At 45.4% G+C, this 23,092-nt stretch overlaps 1 protein-coding gene across 5 annotated transcripts in view; it reads left to right on the forward strand.

Moving 5' to 3' along the window:
* Positions 1–13,875: 13,875 nt before the first annotated feature.
* The window catches only part of LIPG (lipase G, endothelial type), a 34,249-nt gene continuing 25,032 nt past the window's right edge, over positions 13,876–23,092 (forward strand). For 2 of the 5 annotated variants that reach the window (XM_057700669.1, XM_057700671.1), the window contains exons 1-4: positions 14,137–14,499; positions 17,402–17,583; positions 19,231–19,410; positions 20,490–20,601. In XM_057700669.1, coding sequence (XP_057556652.1) covers positions 14,406–14,499; positions 17,402–17,583; positions 19,231–19,410; positions 20,490–20,601 — 568 coding nt within the window. In that variant the 5' untranslated portion in view covers positions 14,137–14,405. Of the gene's footprint in view, positions 13,947–14,136; positions 14,500–16,584; positions 16,654–16,949; positions 17,255–17,401; positions 17,584–19,230; positions 19,411–20,489; positions 20,602–23,092 lie in introns of those variants that run through there. The other 3 variants (XM_057700670.1, XM_057700673.1, XM_057700672.1) reach the window with 3 other exon arrangements.

Consider the following 23,092-nt stretch of genomic DNA (forward strand, 5'->3'; position numbering starts at 1 on the left):
CAAAGGGGTTAATTCAGCTTGGGTTGTCACAGTCCATTAGTAACAATTATCACTTGGCTCAGCAGGCTTGCCCTCCTGGGAAACCTCATAAGAGAGATGATAGGCATTGTTTAAGGAAGCTGCTGTGATCCAGGAAAAATAATAATCACTGCATATGTACATTTGTTTATTTATTGAGTGCTTAACAATAGCTATTAAGAACTAATATTGAGTATCCAGTGCTAGAGATACAGTGAAGACATAGTCCCACCCTAGTGGGAAATGAACAAATAGGTCCTTGATTACAGGACTTGGTGCTGTGTTATGCCAGAGGTTAGGGGGGTGGCTACAGGAGCATAGCAGAGCGACACCTAACTTAGGCTGGGAGACATCTGTGAGGAAGGCTTCTTGGAGGAGGTGGCCCTAGAGCTGAGTCTCCAAATAAAAGTAGGAGTTAGCTTGCCCAGGGGGATAAGGTATTAGGCACTTTTGGTACAGGAAACAAGATCTTCTGCTAGAGAGCTTATGCTAGCTTTAGCAGTGGGGTTTGTTGTAAAGACATACACGGGTAGGAATTGTCCACACGGAGGAGCCCTAGTACAGCTGAGCCTTAGGGTCTAAGGTCTACAGTAGTGGTTCTAAGGTGCATCAGAATCATCTGGAAGGCTTGTGAAAACACAGATTGCTGGGCCTCACCTCCAGAGTTTTTGATTCAGTCGGACTGGGGCAGGGCATAGAATGTGCATTTCTAACAAGTTCTCAGGTGATGCTGATGTTGCTGGTCTGAGGACCACACTTTGTCACCCTCCTGTCCAAGACAGGTCTGGCATACTTTTTTTTTTGATTGTGCCACACGGCTTGTGGGATCTTAGTTCCCTGATCGGGGATTGAACCCAGGCCTTTGGCAGTGAAAGTATGGAGTCCTAAGCACTGGACCACCAGAGAATTCCCAGGTCTGGCAACTTTAAGAGCAGTGTTCATGGGCTTCGGTCCTTAGACTCATGTAATCACCATTATTGGACACAGCTACTTTCTCTGTTTTTGATGCTTTCATCCTTCAAGAATAGTTCCTCAAAATCCCCTGCTGCTGTGTGGATCTTTTTTTTACCCCCTGCCACGCTGTGTGGCTTGTGGAATCTTAGTTCCCCGACCAGGGATAGAACCTGTACCCCTGCAGTGGAAGCTTGGAACCCTAACCACTGGACCACCAGGGAATTCCCTGTACATCTTTTCTTTAACTTCAATAGCTGGTTTTGGCTCACTCAGGTCCTAACCCCTCTGCCATTCTGTGCATCTCTTTGGCTTCCCTTTTAGGCTCCTACTTGATCCTTTAGTATTTCTCAGATCAGATGCTGAAAGGAGAGAAATTTGATTGGGGTTCTAGGTTGCCACTGCCAGCCCACAAAGGGGCTTTGTTTGGCTCAGATCTACTTGTGAAGGTGGGTCAGAGCACTGACGAAGGCTCTCCTGTCTGCTCCCAGACATCTCGAAAGAGGCGCCTCTGTTTCCTGTCTCTCACTTTCTCTTCTGTTCTTCGCTTACTGTTCTCCCTGAAACTTTCCATTTCCATGACTCTCTTGAAACCTCTTTCCCGAGGACACTCCATAGCTACTGTTCTCCAAGACCAAGGCCTCTTTTCATTCCTCAACATTTATTTTCTTTTGCTTTGCTTTCATCTATTTTGTTTTTTAAAAATTAATTACTTTATTTTTTATTGGCTGTGTTCGGTCTTCATTGCTGTGCATGGGCTTCCTCTAGTTGTGGAGAGTGGGAGCTACTGTTCGTCGCGGTGCACGAGCTTCTCATTGCAGTGGCTTTTCTTGTTGTGAAGCACAGGCTCTAGGTGTGTGGGCTTCAGTAATTGTGGCACTCAGGCTCAATAGTTGTGCCTCATGGGCTCTAGAGCGCAGGCTTAGAAGTTGCAACACATGAGCTTAGTTGCTCTGTGGCATGTGGGATCTTCCTGGACCAGGGCTCAAACCCATGTCCCCTGCATTGGCAGGCAGATTCTTAACCACTGCATCACCAAGGAAGTCCCATCATCTATTTAGTTTTTTTTTTTTTTTTAAAATAAATTTATTTTATTGGCTGTGTTGGGTCTTTTTTTGCTGTGCACGAGCTTTCTTTAGTTGTGGTAAGTGGGGGGTACTCTTCGTTGTGGTGCGTGGTCTCCTCATTGCCATGGCTTCTCTTGTTGCGGAGCATGGGCTCTAGGCGCGTGGGCTTCAGTAGTTGCAGCACATGGGCTCAGTAGTTGTGGCTCACGAACTCTAAAGCGCAGGCTCAATAGTTGTGGCACACGGACTTAGTTGCTCCACGGCATGTGGGATCTTCCTGGAGCAGGGATCGAACCCGTGTACCCTGCACTGGTAGGCAGATTCTTAACCACTGCGCCACCTAGGAAGCCCCTATTTAGTTTTGAATACAGTATTCATGTGGTTCAAAATGCAAAAGGTTCAGAAAAGCTATGGGGTTAAAAAAAAACCCAGAACTCAAAAAATTATTTCCACCCCTTCCCCCCAGCCACTCAAATGTCCTTCCCAGAGGCAACTAATGTTTCTAGTTTCTTCTCAATTCTTCCAGAAATATTCTACTAATATATAAACATATATGTCTGAAAACATATATATTCTTTGTTTTTTAAACAAAATGACAGAATACACACTTTTCTATACCTTTTTTACTTAAATTTATAAATTGAAGGTTGTGTAATATCATGACATAAAGTGCTTTCTTACTCTTTTATACAGCTGCATATTACTCCACCATAGCCATGATTTATGGTTCTCTGTTGATGGATTTTGTTTACAATATGTTGCTATTGCAAACATGCTACAATAAATTATCCTGTGGGTATATGACTGTACAGCAAAATGAAGGATAAATTTCTTGCTGCAGATTGGATAATTCCAAGGTATTAGCAGTTGTGATTGTCTTAGGATGGATTCCTCAGAAAATGAATTTAGAAGCAGATTTTTAGAAAAAATTTATCTATTTATTTCATTTTTAGCTGCCTTGGGTCTTAGTTGTGGCATGTGGGATCCTCTGCTGAGTCAAGCAGGCTCTTCATTGTGGTGCATGACTTCTCTCTAGTTGTGGCCTGGGGGCTCCAGAGCACTTGGGCTCAGTAATTTTGGCCCAAGTGCTCAGTAGTTGCGGTGCATGGGCTTAGTTGCTCTGAGGCATGTAGGATCTTAGTTCCCCGACCAGGGATTGAACCTGAGTCCCCTGCGTTGGAGGGTGGATTCTCAACTATTGGACCAGGAAAGTCCCTAAAGCAGAATTTTGTTTGCTGGTGGCTTATTGTATTAAGGAATTGCTCTTACCTGTGAGGGGTCCAGGGCAGCAGAAATGGGCAGAAGGAGGAGTTGAACTGTGATGCTGTAACAGGGAAGAGGTAAATTGGACTCCATGTTGGATCTGTTTCTTTGACTTTAACCTTTGTTTCTTGTTGCTTTTGTTATTATAATCATTCATAATGGCCTGCCTCAGGGAACCCTACCCACCTGTGAATGGCCACAGAAATAAAGAAATCAACACATCCCTTCCCTGAGGCTAGTCATTCCAGGATATGTTTTGCACGACTGATAACCCTTTTTACTTTACTTCCCCATCCCTCCCTCTCTGATACTATAAAAGAAACTGGCATCCAGATCCCGAGAAGGTGGTTTTTCGGAGACATTAGTCTGCCATCTTCTTGGTCTGCTGGCTTTCTGAATATAGTCGTATTCCTTGCCTCTACACCTTGTCTCTGATTCATTGGCCTATCACGCAGCAAGCAGAGCGAGCTTGGACTCGGTAACAATGTTACAGAGGTATCATAGTCAGTCCTGCAGAGCTGTGTTGAACTGGGGCAAAGGGAACCTGGTCTTTGTACTCCACAGCTGACTAGACATTATATACAGGCTGCCCTTGGGGAAGGGAGAGTGACTTTGGGCAGGCAGTTCCCTTAGGCCAAGAGCAATTCCAAGGGAGAGACTCAGCTATGAATCCTCAGCAGCTGACTCTCCCGTCAGCTGGGGGGGATGCCGGCCTTGGACCTCAAGGGGGAATTTGGGTTATGAACCATGACATCTACTATGTTATACCCTTGAGGCAGTTGGCTCCTTCTGGTTTACAATGTAAATTTACTTCATCTGGGGACAGCATCTCCAGAATTCTAGTTGGTGTCTTCCTGCAAGGAGAGCTTCATGAAGGAGGTGATTTCTGACTTAGATTTTTAAGGATGAATAGGACTTTGCCAAGTCGACAAGAGAAAGGGATTGGAAAGAGACCTTAGACATACTTTCCCAGGGGTTCTTGCTGAGGGTGTAGATTAAAATCACTTAAGGGTTTTTTTGCAAGCTGGCATCTCAGGTTGCTTCCCCCAACCCTAACCTGTGTTTTCCAAACTGTGCTTCCTCTGGTGAGTTTCAAGAAGGGATAAAATGTTCTTGACTAAATGGAATAGCTGCCTTCTCACAATTTGTAGGAAAAAATTGATATAAATAATATTCTCAAATTCAAGTTTTCTCCCAGAATTTTAAAAACTTTATTTTGGACTAATATTTACCTCACAGAAAAGCTGTAACAATAGTCCAGAGATCTCCATATTCCTCACCCAGATTCTCCTAATGTTGACATCCTATATAAGCACAGTACGATGATCAAAACTAAGGGCTCAACACTGGTACAATACTCTTAACTAAACCACAGTCTTTGTTTCAATTTTACCATTTCAAAAAGCTTTATTTTGAACTCATTTTAGGCCTACTGAAAAGACATACTTTTGCTTAGAGTTTTAGTGCTTTCTACTGCTTGCGTGCTTCCAACAGATAAAAGAACACAAATAAGTAATAAAGAAGTAGTAACGGAAAAACTCAGAACTGGTTAATAATGCTTTGAAAGCTGGTTTTTCATCTGTGTTTGTAATTGTGTTTTCACTTTGTTCTATAGTGTGTAAACATAAACTGACATTTTAAAGCAACACACTTTAGCTAAATAAACAGTTTTATGTGAGATCATAGTTTATGTGATGGAATGAAATACTTTAACATTGAATACTCTTCAGCAAAAAACATCATGACCATGAGGTGCTTTCTCATCTGAACAAGTCTGAACACTACTGCATTCTATGCTATCCATCTATCTAGAGATGCAAGACACAGTGGGGATGGTTGTTGATTTTATGGGGGAGATACAAGTTCTTGGCTTTCTGGATCAAACTCTTTCGACTAGTTATTGCTGAGACCCTGGTGGACCTCAGACCTCTGTTACTATTATGTACTGGGATAAATATCATGTGTCTTTTATTGGAATCAGTCTTCCATTCCTAGTACTTAACTCCTCTTTAGAGTAGTAATTTAGTTTATTTATATTTTTATATTTTAATTTTCCATTTTTTATGCATGCATAAGGTGAAAAATTCAAGCTGTATTGAAAAGCATAAAATGAAGAGTTAAAGTCTTTCCTCTGTGCCTTCCAATCAATCTAGACCATGGTTCTCCAAGTGGAATGCCATCTCCTGGGGGCATTTTGGAAAACTGGCAGTGTTTATAATTATTCCGATGGTTAGAGGGTATTACTGGAATTTGGGGAGGGACCAAGAATGCTTATAATTCTGCAAGAAAAAAAAAATTTAGTTGTATCCAACACAAACTTTTAATCCTGGTGGATGTTCATGTAAGTGAATAATACTATTTACAGTGATCTAAGTCTAGACTATAGATGTTGTTGATGGTGGTGTAGGTTATATTCCGTTCAGACCAGCAGATGTGATTCACATCATAGGAATCATAGATTTCAATATTTATTATGCCACTTTTTTCTGGCAGATGGCAATGAAAAGTGCCTTGTCCTGACAAAATTAGCACAGCATGATAGTTTTTCCCAAAAGTAAAGTATCTTGAGGGAGGAAATCCTTTTTATAATTTGCATGAAAGTGACATATTGAGTTGTCTTTTTGGGGGGTAAAATATTATTGAAAATTAATAAAGCAAGTTCTTGTATGTAACAAATATTTTGTAACAGTTTAAATTGTCTTTTGAATTTGTTTAACGTCTTTTTTACTGAAGACAAGTTTTTAAAAACTTTTGTGCCATCAAGATTATTATGTTTTTCTTTTATCTTCTGTGTTTATAGCCTGCTTAAAAACCCTTCCCTATGTTACTGGAAAAATAGAGATTTTTGTTATAGTGATTATGTAATCACCCTTGTTATTGAATTATCTTATCTCTAATTTTTTCAAGCATCTGTTGAAATAATTTTTTTCTCCACCTTTGATGTATATATGTGGTGAATTATAGATTTCCTTGAATTGAGCCATATTTATATTTCTAGGTTGAATGTTCCTCAGTTGATCAGACATGTCCTTTTAACGCACTGTTGAGTTTTATTTGCTACTGTTTTACTGAAAATGTTTCAACTGAAATCAGTTTATAGTTTTTTTTCCTTTCTTTTTTGTTTTTGTGTATCAGTCTTTGTCAGATTTGGTATCAGTGTTATATTGAATTTGTAGAAAACATTTTGAACCTTTTATTTTTTGTCTGGTTCTGAAAAAGTTTAATTAGTTTCAGAATTTGTTCATGCATTTAGTCAACAAGTATTTATTAAGTCCTGGTACTGGGAATACAGAAATAGTCAAAATACACAAATATACACAAAAATCCCTTTCATCTTAGTGGGGGAAGGCAGATTGTAAACAAGTATGTAGCTAAGATATATAATGTGTCAGATGGTGGGAACTGTTATGGAAAAAAATAAAGCAGGGGAGGGAGATAGGAAGTGCTGGGAGGGGCTTTGCAATTTTCTATCTTTTTAATTTTTTAATATATTAAAAAAATCTTTTATTTATTTATTTAGGCTGTGCCGGGTCTTAGTTGTGGCATGCAGACTCTTAGTTGTGGCATGCATGCTGGATCTAGTTCCCTGGCCAGGGATCAAACCCAGGTCCCCTGCATTGGGAGCTTGGAGTTTTACCCACTGAACCACCAGGGAAGTCCTGGGGCTTTGCAATTTTCAAGTGGGTGTCAGGGAAGCCCCAGTGATATTTGAGCAAAAATCTGAAGGAGGTGAGGGATTGTGTTCTGAAAATATCTGAGGATCAGAAGAGAGAACAGTAAATGTAAAAGTTCTTAGGTGGGAACATGCCAAGTGTGTGGAAGGAACAGTCAGAAGCCCAGAATGAGGAGGGGGTGAGTTGGGGAGAACAGTGTGAATTAATGTCAGAGAGGTCAAGGGGAGACCTTGCAGAGCCTGGTATGTTACTGTATGTTAATAGTCTTTTTTTTTCTTTTTTAAAGATTTGTTTGATGTGGACCATTTTTAAAGTTTTTGTTGAATTTGTTACCATATCACTCTGTTTTATGTTTTGATTTTTTGGCCACGAGGCATGTGGGATCTTATCTCCCCGATCAGGAGTTGAACCTGCACTCCCAGCATTGAAGGCAAAGTCTTAACCACTGGACCGGCAGGGAAGTCCCATGTTACCAGTCTCTATGGTGAATGAACTTGGGGGTCATAGGAGGGTATTCCAGGTGGTTTATTTCAAGTGAAAGATGATGGTGGTTTGCACTGTGGTGGGAACAATGGAGGTGGTAAGCGGCGGTCAGATTCTAGATGGATCTTGAAGGTGAAGGCACAGGGATTTGCTGGATATTGGTTGTGGGATAAGGAAAAAGGGAGTCAAAGATGACTCCAGTTTTTGGCCTGTGTGACTGGAAAGATTAGTTTTCTATTTATTGAGATTGGGAAGACAGAGGCAGGAGTAGATTTGGGGGGAAGATCAGGGACTCAGTTTTGAATGGTAGGTCTGAGATGCCTTTTAGGCACCTAAGGTGTTAAAGAAGTTTGGAGTTCAGGGAGGAGGTTCAGGCTGGAGGTATATACTGGAGAATCACGTATAGATGGCTTTGAAGGTATGAGAGTAGATGAGATTATTAACGGAGTGATTTTAGATAAACAAAAAAGAAGAGGTCCATACATGAACCTTGGGGTGCTCCAACAATGAGAAGTCAGTCAGCAAAGGAAATTGAGGAGGAGAGACCAGTGAGCAAGGAGGAGAGACCAGTGAGCAAGGAGGAGAACCAGATGAGTTCAACGAGGACAGAGTGACTGTGACGGAGTAAGAGGAGGACTAAGGATTCACCTGGCTGTGCAGGGTGACCTTGGCAAGAGGGGTTGTGGGGAGGAGGTGGAGCTCGAGAGGAAATGGGAGGAGTGGGCTTGGAATCAGGGATCATGGAGACCTCTGTAAAGAAATTTTACTGTAAAGGGCAGCAGAGAAATAGCGTGAGTCTGGAGAGGGAAGTGGAGTCATTGCAATGTGTTTTAAGATGGAGAATTGTAACTTGTATTTGTATGCTGATGGAAATGATCCAAAAGAGGGAGAAATTGTTGGAGTGATGTCCTTGTGTGAGTGGGGATGGAATCTGGTGTGTTAATGTGTGTGTGCTCGCATGGGGGTACTTAGAAGCACAGACAGCTCATCTTCAGTAACTGGAAGGGAGGCTGAGGACATGGGTACAGATGCAAATAGTTGGGTGTGCGACAATGGGTCTTGTGGATGTTCTCTTCTGATTGATTTTATTTTTCTAGTTAAATGGGAAGGCAGGTCGTCAGCTGAGAGAAAGAATGAGAGATATTGGGGGTCTGAGGGGAGAGGAGAAGGTGTGAGAGTGTCATCTAGGAGAAGGAGTAGGAGGAGTCTAGCGAAATATGGTTGATTGCTAGGCAGAATTAAAAGACCACTTGAGATTAGTAGTTACTAACTTAATTCAGCAAGCTTGTGAGTACGTAGGTGTAGGTACAGAAATAGACGAAAAATGGGATTTAACCAAGGGTTTGGTAGTTTAAGGGAAATTGCCTGAGGAACTGTATCCATCTGGCATTTTGGGGGTCTGCGTGGATAGGATGGTTGGTAAGTCTCAATCTTTTCTTGTGGTTATTGGTCTATTTAGGTACCCTGAGGTCAGTTCTTTGTAACATATTTTGCTAGAAAATGGACCTTTGGAATCAGGTTTAAATGTTATTGTTCTTGTTGTTTTTCCCCACAGAGCTTTGGAAAGGCCCAGAGCCTTTAAAAGTGGACTTAGTTTGGTGATCCAGTCTCCCAGTCTGTCACTGGAAATGCTTCTCAATTTGGCAATGAGCCCCTTTGCCTCAGCTTTTCCTCTTTCTGTTCTGTTGTGTGGAAGTGATGGGTGAGGGAGAGGGTCCGGCAGGTGGAGCTGCGGGTTTGCTCCTCTGCGCTTCCTCCGTACAGGGCTGGCTGCTAACCTCTGGTCCTCCCCCTGGGAGGCGCTCGTCTCCACGCTGCTCAGAATCCTCAAGTCCTTGGCTGATCCCATAGTGGTCATTTAGCTTTTGTGTGCAGGGCTAGTTGCACAAGACGTGTTTTAACACTGCATTAAAATGACATGTGAGTTGAACCACTCTGGTTGTTTTTTGAGGAGGTGTGCTTGGGACCTGACAGCCTTATCCTGGGCCTCATCCTCTGGGTGGATTGATCATGCTACCTTTCCTGAAAGAAATGCGTCAGGCCTGACTTCTTTCTTAGGTAAATTCCTTTAAACGACCCAAAGTCCTGGTTAAACTCAATATTTCACCTGCTCCATGCTTGTATAGATGCAGGAGAAAACCTTACAATCATGCATGAACTGCATGTATGAATTTGCACGAAAATCTCTTTATTAAGGAAAATAACTTCAACTTCCTTTGGATGTCTTCTAAGTGGAAGAATTCAAGGAATTGGAGCTCGTGATTCGCAAAGGAAGGGAAACACAAAATAAAACAAACCTACCCAGAGCTACCTTCAGCACGTAGGCGAGCTGAGGTCATATTGCAGATGGAGATGTAAACTGGAGCTCAATAAACTCTCTCTCTGTAGTTGCAGCCTCTAATCCAGTGCTTCCCAAACTGTGTTCCTGGGGAATTCTGATCCTTCACTAAACCTTTGTGGGGTGAGCATTCTGTGGTTAATTTAGCAAAAGCTGAATACTTGGTCCCTTTCTTGGAGATTCACCACACACTTCATTTATGTAATCATTCAACAAATATTTAATGAGCTTTCTCACTTATATTTTCCTCTCCTCTGACCTTGGAAAGTGGAGTTTGAGTGAGCTGTAAATTTAATAATATTTTCCATTTCTTTTTGAGTTGCTTATAGCATTTAGCATAATGCTGGGCGTATCACAGAGGTTTAATAAATATTTGGAGTTCACTTTGCTCTAGTTTTTTCCTTCTTTTCTTGAACCAGTGGTATGATGTTATTCCAGACTTTCCACTAAGTGTGGTCCTCTCAGCTCTCCATCATCTTCTCTGTCTTTGAACAGGCAGAGGACATCTTGGAATCAAAAACCTGGACTTGTGTTCCATCTTTGCCTTTATACCAGCTGTGTGACCTTGAGCAAGTGAGTTAATCTGGTTGGGTCTTAGTTTCATGATCTGTAAAGTGAGATGTTTATACTGAGTGATCTCTAAGATTTGTTTTAGTTTTAACACTCTAGATCTATGCTGTCAAATACAGTAGCCACTAGCTACATGTGGCTATTGAGCACTTAATACATGGCTAGTCCAATTTGACATGTGCTATAAGTGTAAAACATACCAGATTTCAAAACAAAAATATAAAGGTGTCTCATTAATAATTTTGTATATTGACTACATGTAGAAATAATATTTGGGGTTTATTGCATTAAATAAAATATATTATTAAAAAATTAAGTTCACATTTTTCTTTTTACTTCTTTATGTGGCTACTAGAAAAGGTAAAATCACATATTTGGTGCTTGGATCAAATTGAGTTTCACCCCCCGCCCCCGTCTGGGCCATCCATATGTTGAAGCCTTAACCCCTCAGTGTGATGGTATTTGGAGATGGGGTCTTTGGAAGATAATTAGGTTTGGATGAGGTCCTGCAGGTGGGGCCCTAAGGATGGGATTAGTGCCTTTGTAAGAAGAGATACCAGAGAGCTTCCTCTCTCCCTCCCTATCATGTGAGGACACAGCGAATCTAGTTACAAACTGGAAAGACCATTCTCATCAGAACTTGACCATGCTGACATCCTGATGTCAGACACCTAGCCCTCAGAACTATGAGAAAATAAATTTCTGTTGTGTGAGCCACCCAGTCTATATTTTGTTATGGCAGTCATAGCTGACTAAGACATGTGGCTTGTATTATATTTCTTTTGGACAGCACTGGCCCAGGTGCCTGGTAACTCCTAAATACCATACTTTCAATATTGTGTCTGTGAGAGCAGGGATGGCCTCCTGAACATTCCTTGGGGGTGCTTGGTGTTTTACCCCAGTAACTATTTAATAAGCATCAGGTGATTAAGTCATCTTCTTAGTTATAAGCAACACAGTCTTTGGTTCATTTATGCAGAAGATGAACTCATTAAAAACATATTAGGTAGCAATCAGAATACCTGCAGGGCCAAAGAACCAGGCTTTGAAAGGATACTCAGGCAGACTGCACTACCTAAGTCCCACTGCAGGCTGGTCTGGGGGTGATGCTACTGCTGACCCGAAAACCAGAGCTGGCTACTGCTGCCCTGCTGGCAGAGTGGAGTGGCTGTGTGCTTCCAGACTCACTTGCTTTCACCTCGGGGTTTGATTGGCTGAGTTTAAACCAGGAACTCTAGCTGCAAGGGAGGCTGGAAAGGTGTGTGTTTGCTTTTCAGCTTCTGAAGTGCAAAGTGGGCTCCTCTCATGAGAGGGGGATTTATTTCCCTAACATAGGAGGGCTGCCTAAAAGAACGACCATAACCTTTGCTAGAGTAACCTAGACCCTGACATTTTGGCTGTGATACAAACAGAAGTTTCTGCTGAAACTCCTCAAGCAGAGACTTCCTCCACACAAGAGGCTCCCCAGCTCTCTTCGTGGTTCTCCTGGAAAATATGTTTTGCATATTTTATACAAATATTATGCTTTGCATAACAGACAGTTGAGGTTATACATTACTCTAATGCTGTGATTATAATTTCATTATGTCCTTTGGAAGTTCTCACATGATGTTTTAATATAGAGACACAGGAGGGCACTCTAACCAACCAGCAATAAAACGTAAATGGTTTCATAGCCGTGGCAGTTAAAAAGATGGATGTTGATCTTATTGAATCTACTGTTTTTTTGGTTTTTTTTTCCAGGTAGGATAACCAACTTTGCATGAGTACCTAGCTCTGCTAGGGGATCTTACTTGTGAAAGAGGTCCCCAAGACATACCCTCCACACTGTCCAGTTAAGATTCTAGGGACAATGATTTGAGTAACTCAGAACAGAGAAGGGGATTTTTGACTCACAGGTTACCTACTGCCTCAACCACTGAAGAGATGGAGACGTGGTTCCCAAAAGCTCATATTTAGAGGTCAACTAGCTAAATCAAACTAAGAGCAGGAGAGAGAGAGAGATTTGGTTGTCCAGACTTGCTTCAGACCTGCAGCCTGTTCCCATGACTCAGTTTTCCCATCTGTAAAATGGAGATGATACCTTACTTATTTCTGCATAGTTTGCCAGTGGAGAAAGAGAGCAGTAAGAGGAGGGAAGAAACATATCTGGGAGTGCCATTTACCATGCCATAAAGTGCATTGAGTTTTACACTGAAAAAAAAAAAGCAAAAAAACAAAAAAACAAAAAACAAAAAACCGGCCAGCCTCTTGTTAATGAATTATAGCACACAGCAGGGACAAAGTGTGCTTTGCTGGCAGCTGGAGTAACAAAAGTAAAGAAGATAGGTGGGGACAGGACCTGATCTGTGAAAACCACACAGATCTTCCAGGAGGGGCCCCAAGACACCAGGGAGAAAGGGGCGCGGGGCTGCTCGGGCAGTTTTCCTCCCCAGGCAGGAGCGGGACCTGTTCCTGGCCACGGCAGGGTTATTCGCGCACAGAGGTGTAGTCTGGGAGAGCCAGCTCCGGCGGGAAGGAGGCTGGATGGCGGTGCGCAGCCGGGCCGCAGCGCTTTCTCTCTCTCGCACGTCCGCGGCATTCCCGAGGGCTGTTGAGGCGCAGCCGCTCCCTAGTGGTCCAGGCCGCCGCCGGCAGAGCGCCGGGCGCTCGGTCCCGGCTTCCCTGCGCCAGACGCAGACTCCCCGCCAAGGTTGGGACGCTTGCTGCCCTCTGTCCTGGGGTCCCGCGAGAGGAGCTTGAGCCGGCACCCGTGGAAGGAGCAGGGACACGCACAATAAAGGGAAGGAGAGGAGGAGAAAATGACCAGGGAGAGGAAAAAGCTGCCTAACTCCACTCAGTAGGTAGTGGACCGCGTTAGCTCACCCTTGGCGCTGGTTAGGCGTCTGAGATCCCCAAGCTTGGCTCACTGTTTCCTTTGGGGAGTGTTGCCTGGCATCCCTCCTGTCCTCCACCCGCAGGTATGAGAGCGCCTACCACGTGGCAGGCGCCGCACTGAGCGCAGTACTAGAGCAGGTCTTTTAATTTCCCCAACATCCCTAAGCGACGGGAACTGTTACCACCCCGCGTACTGGGGGAAGTTGGGTGGCTTGCCCCGAGTTTTGCGGCTAGTGGAGGAGCGAGGACTAGCCGAGAGGGGTCTGAGCGACCCTGACGCCCAGGCCACAGCCCGCAGCCCCTCAGCACTGCCGAGTTATTATCTGATCACGCCGTCTGCACCTGTCGCGGGCCTCGCTAGACAGGAGGGCAGGAGGAAAGGGAGAAAAGAAGGACCACGGGGTGACCAGGTGGCTTTCCTCCATCTGTATCCTTGGCGCGGGGCAAGGAGAGATCATTTCGGGCTCGGGGATGGCTTTGCGCCCTGGAGAGGGTAACTTTCCTTCTTCAGGGATCGCAAGCTCAGCGGGAGCAGGGCTTTGGGGCATTGACCGCTGCCCCCACCCCGGGGCGGGGGCTGCAGGGGCGAGCGGAGAATCCAGGGTCCGGGAGCGGACACTAGGGAAAAGTAGGGTGGCCAGAGCGCTGCTGCCCGCGGAGCTGACTGGGGAGGAAACAAGGCTGCGCGTGCGGAGCATCCACGCGGTGGGTGTGCGGCGCTTTCATTCAAACTTTGGGGAGTCTTCGGTTCGGGCGTCAGCGAAGGTGTGACCAATCAGAGTCCAGGGACGGGAATAAATTATGCAAATCACCATCTGGCGATGGGTCAGATGACTCCAATACTTTAAAAACTACCTCGCCAGGACCTCGCGGTGTGACAGTGGCGAGCCCCTGCTTCCCGGGAGGGCGGCACGGGTGAAGGCAGATCTGATTCTGGTTCAAGCCCCTTCACACTCCCCCCACTACCCCACGGCTCAGTTGAGCCAAATTTTCATTTTCCACCTTCTCCATCTTTAGCTCTCCAAGGCCACCCCTCTCTCTGGTTGAGAGAGGGCTGCCCACTTCGAGTCTTACGGGCTCGGACTGCTGGAAACTTCAAGAGATTTTTTTTTTCCTTGTCTTCTTTAAAGCCCCGTTTTGGGGAACGGGGTGTGGCGGGGAAGGATGAGAAACTCAGTTCTGCTCTGCCTCTGGAGCGCCTATTGTTGCTTTGCCGCGGGAGGCCCCACACCCCTTGGTCCCGAGGGACAGCTGCAAGGTAACGTGCACTTATTTTTATTACCAGCCCCACTTCTTTTCTGTGCCAGGTCCCCTCTGTCTTGCCCACCCTTCTTCCTCGATCCTGCGACATCCTCCTTCCTTACCCCCTGCGCCGTCCATTTGGTCCTCCTAATCAGCCTTGCAGTTTACTTGTTCCTCGGCTTCTGACGAGGGCATCCCCAGCCAGGCATCCAAGAGGCCGCAGGCTGCCGGTGCGCTCGCGCGCGCTCGCTCTCGCCCCACCCCCTTGCCGTTATACAGTTCCCTTATCGGTGCTGTCCAGTCAGCAGAGTTGGCTGCCCGCAGCTCTTTAACCTTGTCCTCCTCTTTGAACCTGGGGTTTCCGAGGCAAGAAGGTTGTTAGAGAGAACTCTCTCACCTGGTGCCCTTCCTTGTAATCTCAGCGTAAGGTGTTTTGGAAGTTAAGGCATCAGGGTAGCTGGCTCTGGTTTGAGTACTGCTTGCCCCGGAGCATTTGGCGGGTAATTTGTGCAGAGAAGCTGCTGGGCTTATCCCCCAGCTTGCCGGCCCCCTCCTCCCTAACAGTCTTTCCAGCCCTCGCTCTTCCTTTTGCTACCTCTGCTCCTCTTCCCAGTTGCCAGCTTTTCTTCTGAGTTCTGCATGGTGGTCTCTTCTATTGGAGGAACCTGCCCTGGAGGAGCGAGGGTAGGGCCACCCCGCTGGAGTACCAAGTCAATGAGTTAAGCAGAGGAGAGTGGGGAATCCCTGAACCACACCCTATTATTTCACCTTCTACTATTCTGCTGAGGCTGGGTCAAATGATGTTGGTCCATGTTGCTTTTATGCCTTCAGAGGGTTAATTTCAATGAATGGAAAAAACCTTGTTTTATGTAGCATGTTCTCAATTCTAGCGCAGTTGAACCAGGGTAGGTTGCATCTCTACTTCCTCTCCTGTAAAATGCTAATATTCCTTCCAACTTTTATGTTTTGTGATTTCGAGTATTTGGGGGCTATTTCATTCACTCAAAAAAGTATTTATTTGCCAGGCACCCTTCTAGGAGCAGGGGATACAACAGTGAACAAAACAGGTGTAAACCCCTACCCCCGTGGATCTTACATTTCAGTGGTGGGAAAACAGCCAGTCAACTAATTAAAACATATAAATAGTGCTCAGTGTTATGGAGAAAAGTAAAGCAGAGGAGGAAGGTACAGAGGGCTGGTGGGAGAAGGTGGTTCAGTGTTAGTCTGTGACCAGGCTTCCATCACTGAGCAGCTGACCCCTGAACAAGGAATTGAAGGAGGTAAAAGAAGGAGTCTGAGGACCTCTGGGTGAAGGACGATCATGAAGTCCCAGAGGCTGAAGCGACTCAGGCTGGCAGTAGTAGAAATGAGCGAGAGAATTGTGGGGTCTGAGAGAGCCAGGTGCTAGGATGAAACTTTTATGTTAGTATGTGGGTTTATCTACAGGTTGCTGCCAGCAAGGCAGCAGCCTCCCTTTCCTTTTTTCCTGGACTTCCCATCTGGTCTTTGTGAGTGGCTGTCTGGGTAGAAATTGGGAGATGCTGAATGAGTTTTGTCCATGGTTCAAATTTCTGCCAGTTGGGGCTTTTGTTCATTACTTTAATGACAAAGTTTTGCTCATGTGTATTTAGTTGCATTTTCTGGAACTTTATCCTTTTTACATCTGGTGCACTGTTGTCCTCCCCCTTGTCCCCTTGACCACTAACCTGTCCACCACTCTGGTCTCTCTTTTCATGACTCCATTTGTTTTTTAACTTCGGGATACATTAAGCTCCTGGGATGGTCATTTGGTACCTTTTCCCTTGATTTCCGGGTGAATGGACAGTTTGGTTTTCTTATTTCTTAGCTTGTTATTAAGGGATGGTATCCTGGATGGTTGAAAGAGTGCTAGATGGGGTTCATTTATGATCTTATGAAATAGTGTGGTGATGACTGTACCTAGAGTTAAAAAGGCCTTAGGGACCATCAGTGACATGGGCTGTATTTTGAAGTAGGGCCGTCTGCTAGATGGCACTGTGTGTGTGCAGTGGAGCTGAAAAGAGAGGTTTTACTGCTCTTATGAGCTTCTAGATGGCTTCAATAACTTATTTAATTTATTTAGCAAACTAGAAGAGTGTCTGGCACATGTCTGGTACTGCAAGGAGCACTGAGGATGCATGAGGTCTTTGGAGTAAGTGCTGGAATCGAGATGGGAGCACTAGAGAAGCCCACTGTGTAAGAGGCCAATAGCTCCTTATCTCCAATTCCAAAATCCAAAATCTTTCAAAATTGAAAAATTTGTCTGGTAACTTGTTTGGCAGCAAGTCCTGGCCTTACTTGACCTGAACTCTTATTCATTTGGCAGGAAAAACTGACTTCAACCAACAAGAGGGTATTTAGAATCTTTTTTTTTTTTCCCGCCCTTGAGTATGAGTAGTCATGTATTTCCCTGCAGAAATACTATTGGTGTGTTTGATGAATGGGAATGCCCCAGACCCTGCCAGGGGTGTTATATAATAATATAAAATAATAATATTATACCTTTTTCTCAAATCTGAAAATTTCTGAATTCTGAAACTCAACTTGTCCCAAACATTTCAGGAAAAGAATTGAGGACCCAGACTGTGAAATCAGTAACTTGAGGGAAGGAAAGAGAACTCATTTGGATGGGCAAGAAGGAAGAAAAGCAAGAGAGACTTATTTCAGATTCACAGTAATGGATACTGATGACTAGTTAATACTCTTAAATATTGATATGTCCTTTTATAACATCTTTGCAACTCTCCTGAGAGGTGAGGAGGAAACATTTAGCAGATGTAAAAACTGAAACCCAGAGGGGTTAAGTAATTTATTTGCTCAAGAGTGAACTAGAACTAGACACCAGATCTCTCACCACCCAGGCCTGCTACTTATACCCATGCTCTGTTCTTTCTCTCCAGATGAGCTCAACATATCCAGGGTTGTACCGGCTGCTGCCAAACCCCCTGTGAGATTTAACCTCCGCACCTCTGAGGACCCAGCGCATGAAGGATGCTACCTCTCCTTCGGCCACAACCAGCCCTTAGAAGACTGTGGCCTCAACATGACAGCCAAAACCTTCTTCATCATTCATGGGTGGACGGTGAGCCCCGGGGGAGGAGCTCTATGGCTTTACAGGAGATTTGGTTTCTTTTGTTTTGGTCAATTAAAAAGAATACTGGTGCTTCCAGATTCCACTCTCTCCCCCTCTCTTTTCTTGTGGGCTGCTTGTATGTCAGACAGCTGTGAAGAATGTAATGTGCACTTCGCTGAGGGGGCAATCTGGACTCCAGCAGGGTGGCACACAGCGGGCTTTCAGAAAGTGGCTCTCCTGAGGGCAGCAGCCCAGCTCCACTGGCTCTTAAGGGGCCCTCTAATTACACTTAATTACATTGGTCAACCACTGCCTTGCGGGGGCCATCCCTCTGTAAGAGCTGAGCTGAACTGAAGCAACTTGACTGGCTCAGAGAGTCTGTGAGGAGCCAGCTGGCCTGGCTGGCTGGTCCTGGTTGGCATGGTGCCCTCCTGTTTGTATAGGGATGGCTCCGTTTAAAGGCACTGGAGTCTTTATATGCCCTAGCTGAGCAATTCGCATTGAAAAGCCCATAGCAAACTTCAACAAAAAAGGACTTTAATGCTCAGCCTCAGAAGCTTTTGACCAGCCTGGGATTTATCCATTCATCTAATGGCAGTCTGTAGGAAAATGGCACTATTAAGTGAGCAGGTTTCTGCCTGGGCTAATTGGGAGGGGACATTCCTCCTCTTAACGATGAGACATTCATATCCGTTACATGCTTTCTGGGTCTTTAGGTCTATCACCAACTGTTGGGGTCAGGCCTGGTGGGGGGTGGTATGTAGGTACCTAGCCACCTAATGTAATTGAAGGGATGATTAAGGGCCTGTCCATCCAGCCTCACCCCACAGCCTACAATTCGAACCATGCATTTGAACCTTCTGAAGGCCCCCTGTCAAAATGCAAATACAAACTGCCTGCAACTTACAAATGGGTTGCATTCCAGAAAGTTCTTTTGTAATCTGTTTGGAACTTGGAACGACAGTTTCCCATAGAAGCAAGCTTGTAAACGGCGTTTAGCTTCCCAGGCCAGGCACAGAAAATCTATTTATCTAATAATGTACTTGTGGATGGGTTTACAACTGGACCTACTCACCATTTATACTTTGTTTCTGTGGGAAAGTGTGTTCTGAGTTCTAATTTGGGATTCCAGGAGCAGATCTTCCCTACTTGGGGGTCAAGAGTGATGGCAGAGATGGGTTGTGGGAAGGGGTCATTTGTTAACTCTGCCTTTGCCTAAGAGACAGAATCTCCCTGCTTCTCTGAGAAAGAAACTAATTCTCCAGGGCAACCCTTCTCAGCTGCCTTTGAGTGATGGACCAGGCCACTTACTTGCCTGACTGTGACAGGGACTGGGGCTAAACTCAGGCCAACATTGCCACAAACATATATCTCATAGGGGCCCTATCGGTCAGTGGGGCAGCAGCAGAGGACACCAGCTCTGACATTATTGATGGGAAAAACTGGAGATGTCAAGTGCAATGGAAGACAATCACCCACGTAGCAATCCTCCCTGTGGCTGGCCCTGCGCACGTGCAAATGTTTGGTGCCTGCGTAGCCACTGTGAAGCTTTCAGAAGTGGTTGGGGAGGGGGTCATGAAACTGAATTCCATATTCATTAGGATTTCTGAAACCCAGAAGTAGAATTTTTTTTAAAAAGTCCTGTTTTCCCTGCAGATGAGCGGCATGCTTGAAAGCTGGCTGCACAAACTCGTGTCAGCCCTGCAGACAAGAGAGAAAGAAGCCAATGTCGTGGTGGTAGACTGGCTCCCGCTGGCTCACCAGCTTTACACAGATGCGGTCAATAACACAAGGGAGGTGGGGCACAGCATCGCAAGACTGCTCAACTGGCTGCAGGTAACGGGACCAAAGGGAGTCATCTCCTTTTGAGCGGGACCTTAAATCTGAACCCTTTTAAGAAATACAGGTCGGACTGTTACAGTGAACTTCAGGAGTCTGAGACTATCTTTGAGATTCCAATTTTTATTGAAGTATTGCTTGAAATATTTGCAAGCTGGGACTTTTAGAAAGCTTCCTAATTATTGCCACATTTCTGGATTTTTCCTGTTACTTTACTTGCGGAAGAAACTTTGCCTTCTGGGTTGTTACTTATTGATGTCCTCAGAAGCCAGGACCAGATTGTAATCTGAAATACTTACTGAAGTCTGCTCTGGCCTCTGAAGGGTGGCTGGGCTGAGGGTGGGGAGGGTTGGCTCAAACCAATGCAGCCTAGTGCCTTGCAGAAAATGTATGTGGAAAACAGATCTTGAGGTCTTAAAGTCACTTTTTATAGGTTAAGGATTTGCCTGAGGTCAGTGGACTTAATGGGAGGCAGGAATACACTGGAGAAGTGACCCAGTTATCTGGGCAATTCCAGCCTGACCTTCCTTTTAAGATGCCCGTGGAATCTGATGAATTCTGGCAGAATTCTGGTCAGGATTCTCCAACAGTCCTCAGTCCTCTGCCTGGGTTGCTTGGTCGAGCTTACTTCCTGAGCTGTGGGGTCAGATCCCCACCTCCTCACCCCCACCGCTGAGTACCCTGTCAGGATCCGATGCTTCAACTCTGGGGTCCCAAGCGGTTTTGGGATGAGGAGGTTGGAAGCCCGTGGGCCTAGGCTGAGGCTGGCACTTAGTCTCCAGTGAGTCCGGTGGCTTTGACCTCCACACTGCCACCCCTCCTCTCTCCTATTTAGATGCTGCCAGAAATATGTAGGGGAAGGGTCAGGTGTGCAGCTTCTAGTCACAACCTGCACCCTGTCCCTAGCGCTTGGCATCTGAAGTGCCACCGAGTCCTTTCCACCTCCCCTTACCTGGCTATGTCTAGCACTGCCAGCCATGCCCTGCCTCCCCGACACGATTGACTTGTTGAATTGTTGGTGATCTGTGAGCTCGGGACCATGCTCTCCACTCACACACTTCTGTGACTTCCTGCAGGGGAAGGAGGATTTTTCTCTCAAGAATGTTCACTTGATTGGCTACAGCCTTGGCGCTCACGTGGCTGGGTACGCTGGCAACTTCGTGAAAGGCACCGTGGGCAGAATCACGGGTAAGTGCTGCTGCCTCCACTCACCCCAGAGCTCCCTCAGCTGCTCCGCCCACGGGGCTCTTCTGAACCAGAGTGCTCCCAAAGAGGCAGCAAGGAGGGAGCCATGGGGGTTTCTTCCAAGCTGCAGTTAGCCTTGGAAGAAACCTGGAGAACATCTAATCTAGGGCTTTTCAAAGGTCCCAAAGTCACAGAGCCCTTTTGCAAATTGAACTTGGGCAGGACCCCAATGTATGAAACAGAAGGTGTGTTCTGGTCAAAGCTGAGTATTCACTGGTAGTGTTAATCTTGTTATTTAAGCTTCCCGCTTCCCTGGAGGACTCTGAGGGTCCCAGAGCACCAGGGAGCACAGTTTGAAAACCATGAGTCTAGTCCAACAGGTGAGGAAACACCCGGTGGCAAATAGCTAAGACTCAAGGGCAGGACTGGGGTGGAGCCCTGGGCAGCAGGCTTCTGGCTGCTTCCATTTTCTGCCCCTGATAATGCCAGGACCTCGAGGCAAAGGAATGAGTGATGGGTTGCCCCTGGTTTCTAATTCATCTACCAATAGCCTCTTTCTAATGTTTAGTCAGCGCATTCATTAGTAGTAATTACCTGTTTAGAATGATTGGTTAAATGTTATTGTTAAGAGACCTTTCTGTCTGATACTGGTACCCAGGTAGTCAATAGAAAACTGTATTTTCCATCTTGGTGAGGCTTTTTATTTTTTTTTATTTTTTTGGGGGTACACCAAGTTTAATCATCTGTTTTTATACAAATATCCCCGTATTCCCTCCCTTCCTTGACTCCCCACCCCTAGTTTTTTTTTTTTTAAGTGAAAGTGAGTTTATTTGGAGAGATACACATTCCATAGGCAGAATTTGTGACCTTTTATTTTTTTAAATTTTATTGACGTATAGTTGATTTACAAAGTGTTAATTTCTGCTGTACAGCAAAGTGATTTATATATATATATATATTCTTTTCATATTCTTTTCCATTGTCGTTTATCACAGAATACTGAATATAGTTCCCTGTGCTATACAGTAGGACCTTGTTATTTATCCATCCTATATATAATAGTTTGCATCTTCTAATCCCAAATTCTAAATCCTTCCCTCCCCCACCCCCTTTCCCCTTGGCAAAGAATTGGTGACCTTTTGATGTGAGAGTTTGATTTAAATCATTAAATCATTGAAAGATTGTGAAAAGTGGGAAGGATTCTCTTTCCCATTTGGGGCCCCCTTCAAATACATACATAGGGCTTCCTCTAGGAGAAAATGAACGGCAAATTGATTTTTATCCTCCCACCGGCATTCTTTTATTTGTTTTTCCTCCCAGTTTCTCCCTCACCTCCAACATATTAAGGGCCCACCTGGTCACCCAGAAGGAAAGAGTTAATCATTTCTTTCCTGGCAATGTTTTCATTTTGAAACAGGGCTCAGAAGGGAGTCCTTAGCTAGAGAATGATTTAGTAAAGGTAGAATTTCTGGTTTCAGCAACAAGCCAGTGGGGTAGATTTAGAAATATATACATTTATGAAGTTTAATAGCCCTCCTGAAATCCTTGTCCCTGGGCTTAAGTCTAATGAGATCGCGCGCACGCACGCACGCGCGCGCACACACACACTCCTTTAGCTCCAACTCTTTGATTCAGCATAGCTGGAGAGCTTTATTTTTGGTTATCAAGACGGCGGGACTGAACTGTCTAATGGGCAATGTGGCCACATGTGACTGCACATTAACCCATGGCTGGAGCAAAGCCCTTGGGCCTCAAGCCCCTCAGGGTTCTATTGTCTGAGCACCTCTTCCTAGTCCCCAGTGAGAGGCAAGATGTAGCAGAGCCAGGCCAGCTGTGCTCAAGCTGCAGCACACAGAAGGCCCCTGCCAGAGCACCAGGGACAGTGTCCTTGGCAACAAAGGCAAGATGCAGATCCTCCCTCTCCCTGTTTCTAAATCTGAAACGGGATGGGGCTAGTAGGAGTGTTCCAGTTCTTTCCCCTGCCTGTCTGGGTGGGAGCTGCTGAGATGCGGCTTTGCGGGCAGAATGCTAATCAGTGCTCCATGCTGTCTGCGTGGAGCATCGGGCCAGCATGTCCTGAGCGCAGCCCCTTCTATGTGGCCTCTCTCTGTGGAGCAGGGGCCCAGGGGGAACATAACAGGAAGGAATGGCCTCTGTCTAGTTGGCACGCAGCACCTCGGAGGGTATCTGGCTGACCTGATGCATGCTCTTGTGCATGTCTGATGGGGGAGGCCTGTGCCCTCTCCTCTCCCCTCAGACTTCCCATGGGTCTGGGAACCAGGTGGTCCCAACTGGTAAGAGGACCAGAGACTGCAGCTTGTGTGGGGTCCAGAGGCCAGGGATGCCGCTGTGCAGAGGCCAGCAGGGGTCCTTAGCCTTCGCCTGCAGGGGGTACCTGAACCCCAGTCTTGCTTGGATCAGAGAGCTGTGGACTAGGGTTTGCTAGAGTTTTACCCTCTTAGGCGTCTGAGGGAATTCCGTGATATGCTAGGGA

Source organism: Hippopotamus amphibius, chromosome 11 (assembly GCF_030028045.1).
Source record: "Hippopotamus amphibius kiboko isolate mHipAmp2 chromosome 11, mHipAmp2.hap2, whole genome shotgun sequence".
NCBI lineage: Eukaryota > Metazoa > Chordata > Mammalia > Artiodactyla > Hippopotamidae > Hippopotamus > Hippopotamus amphibius.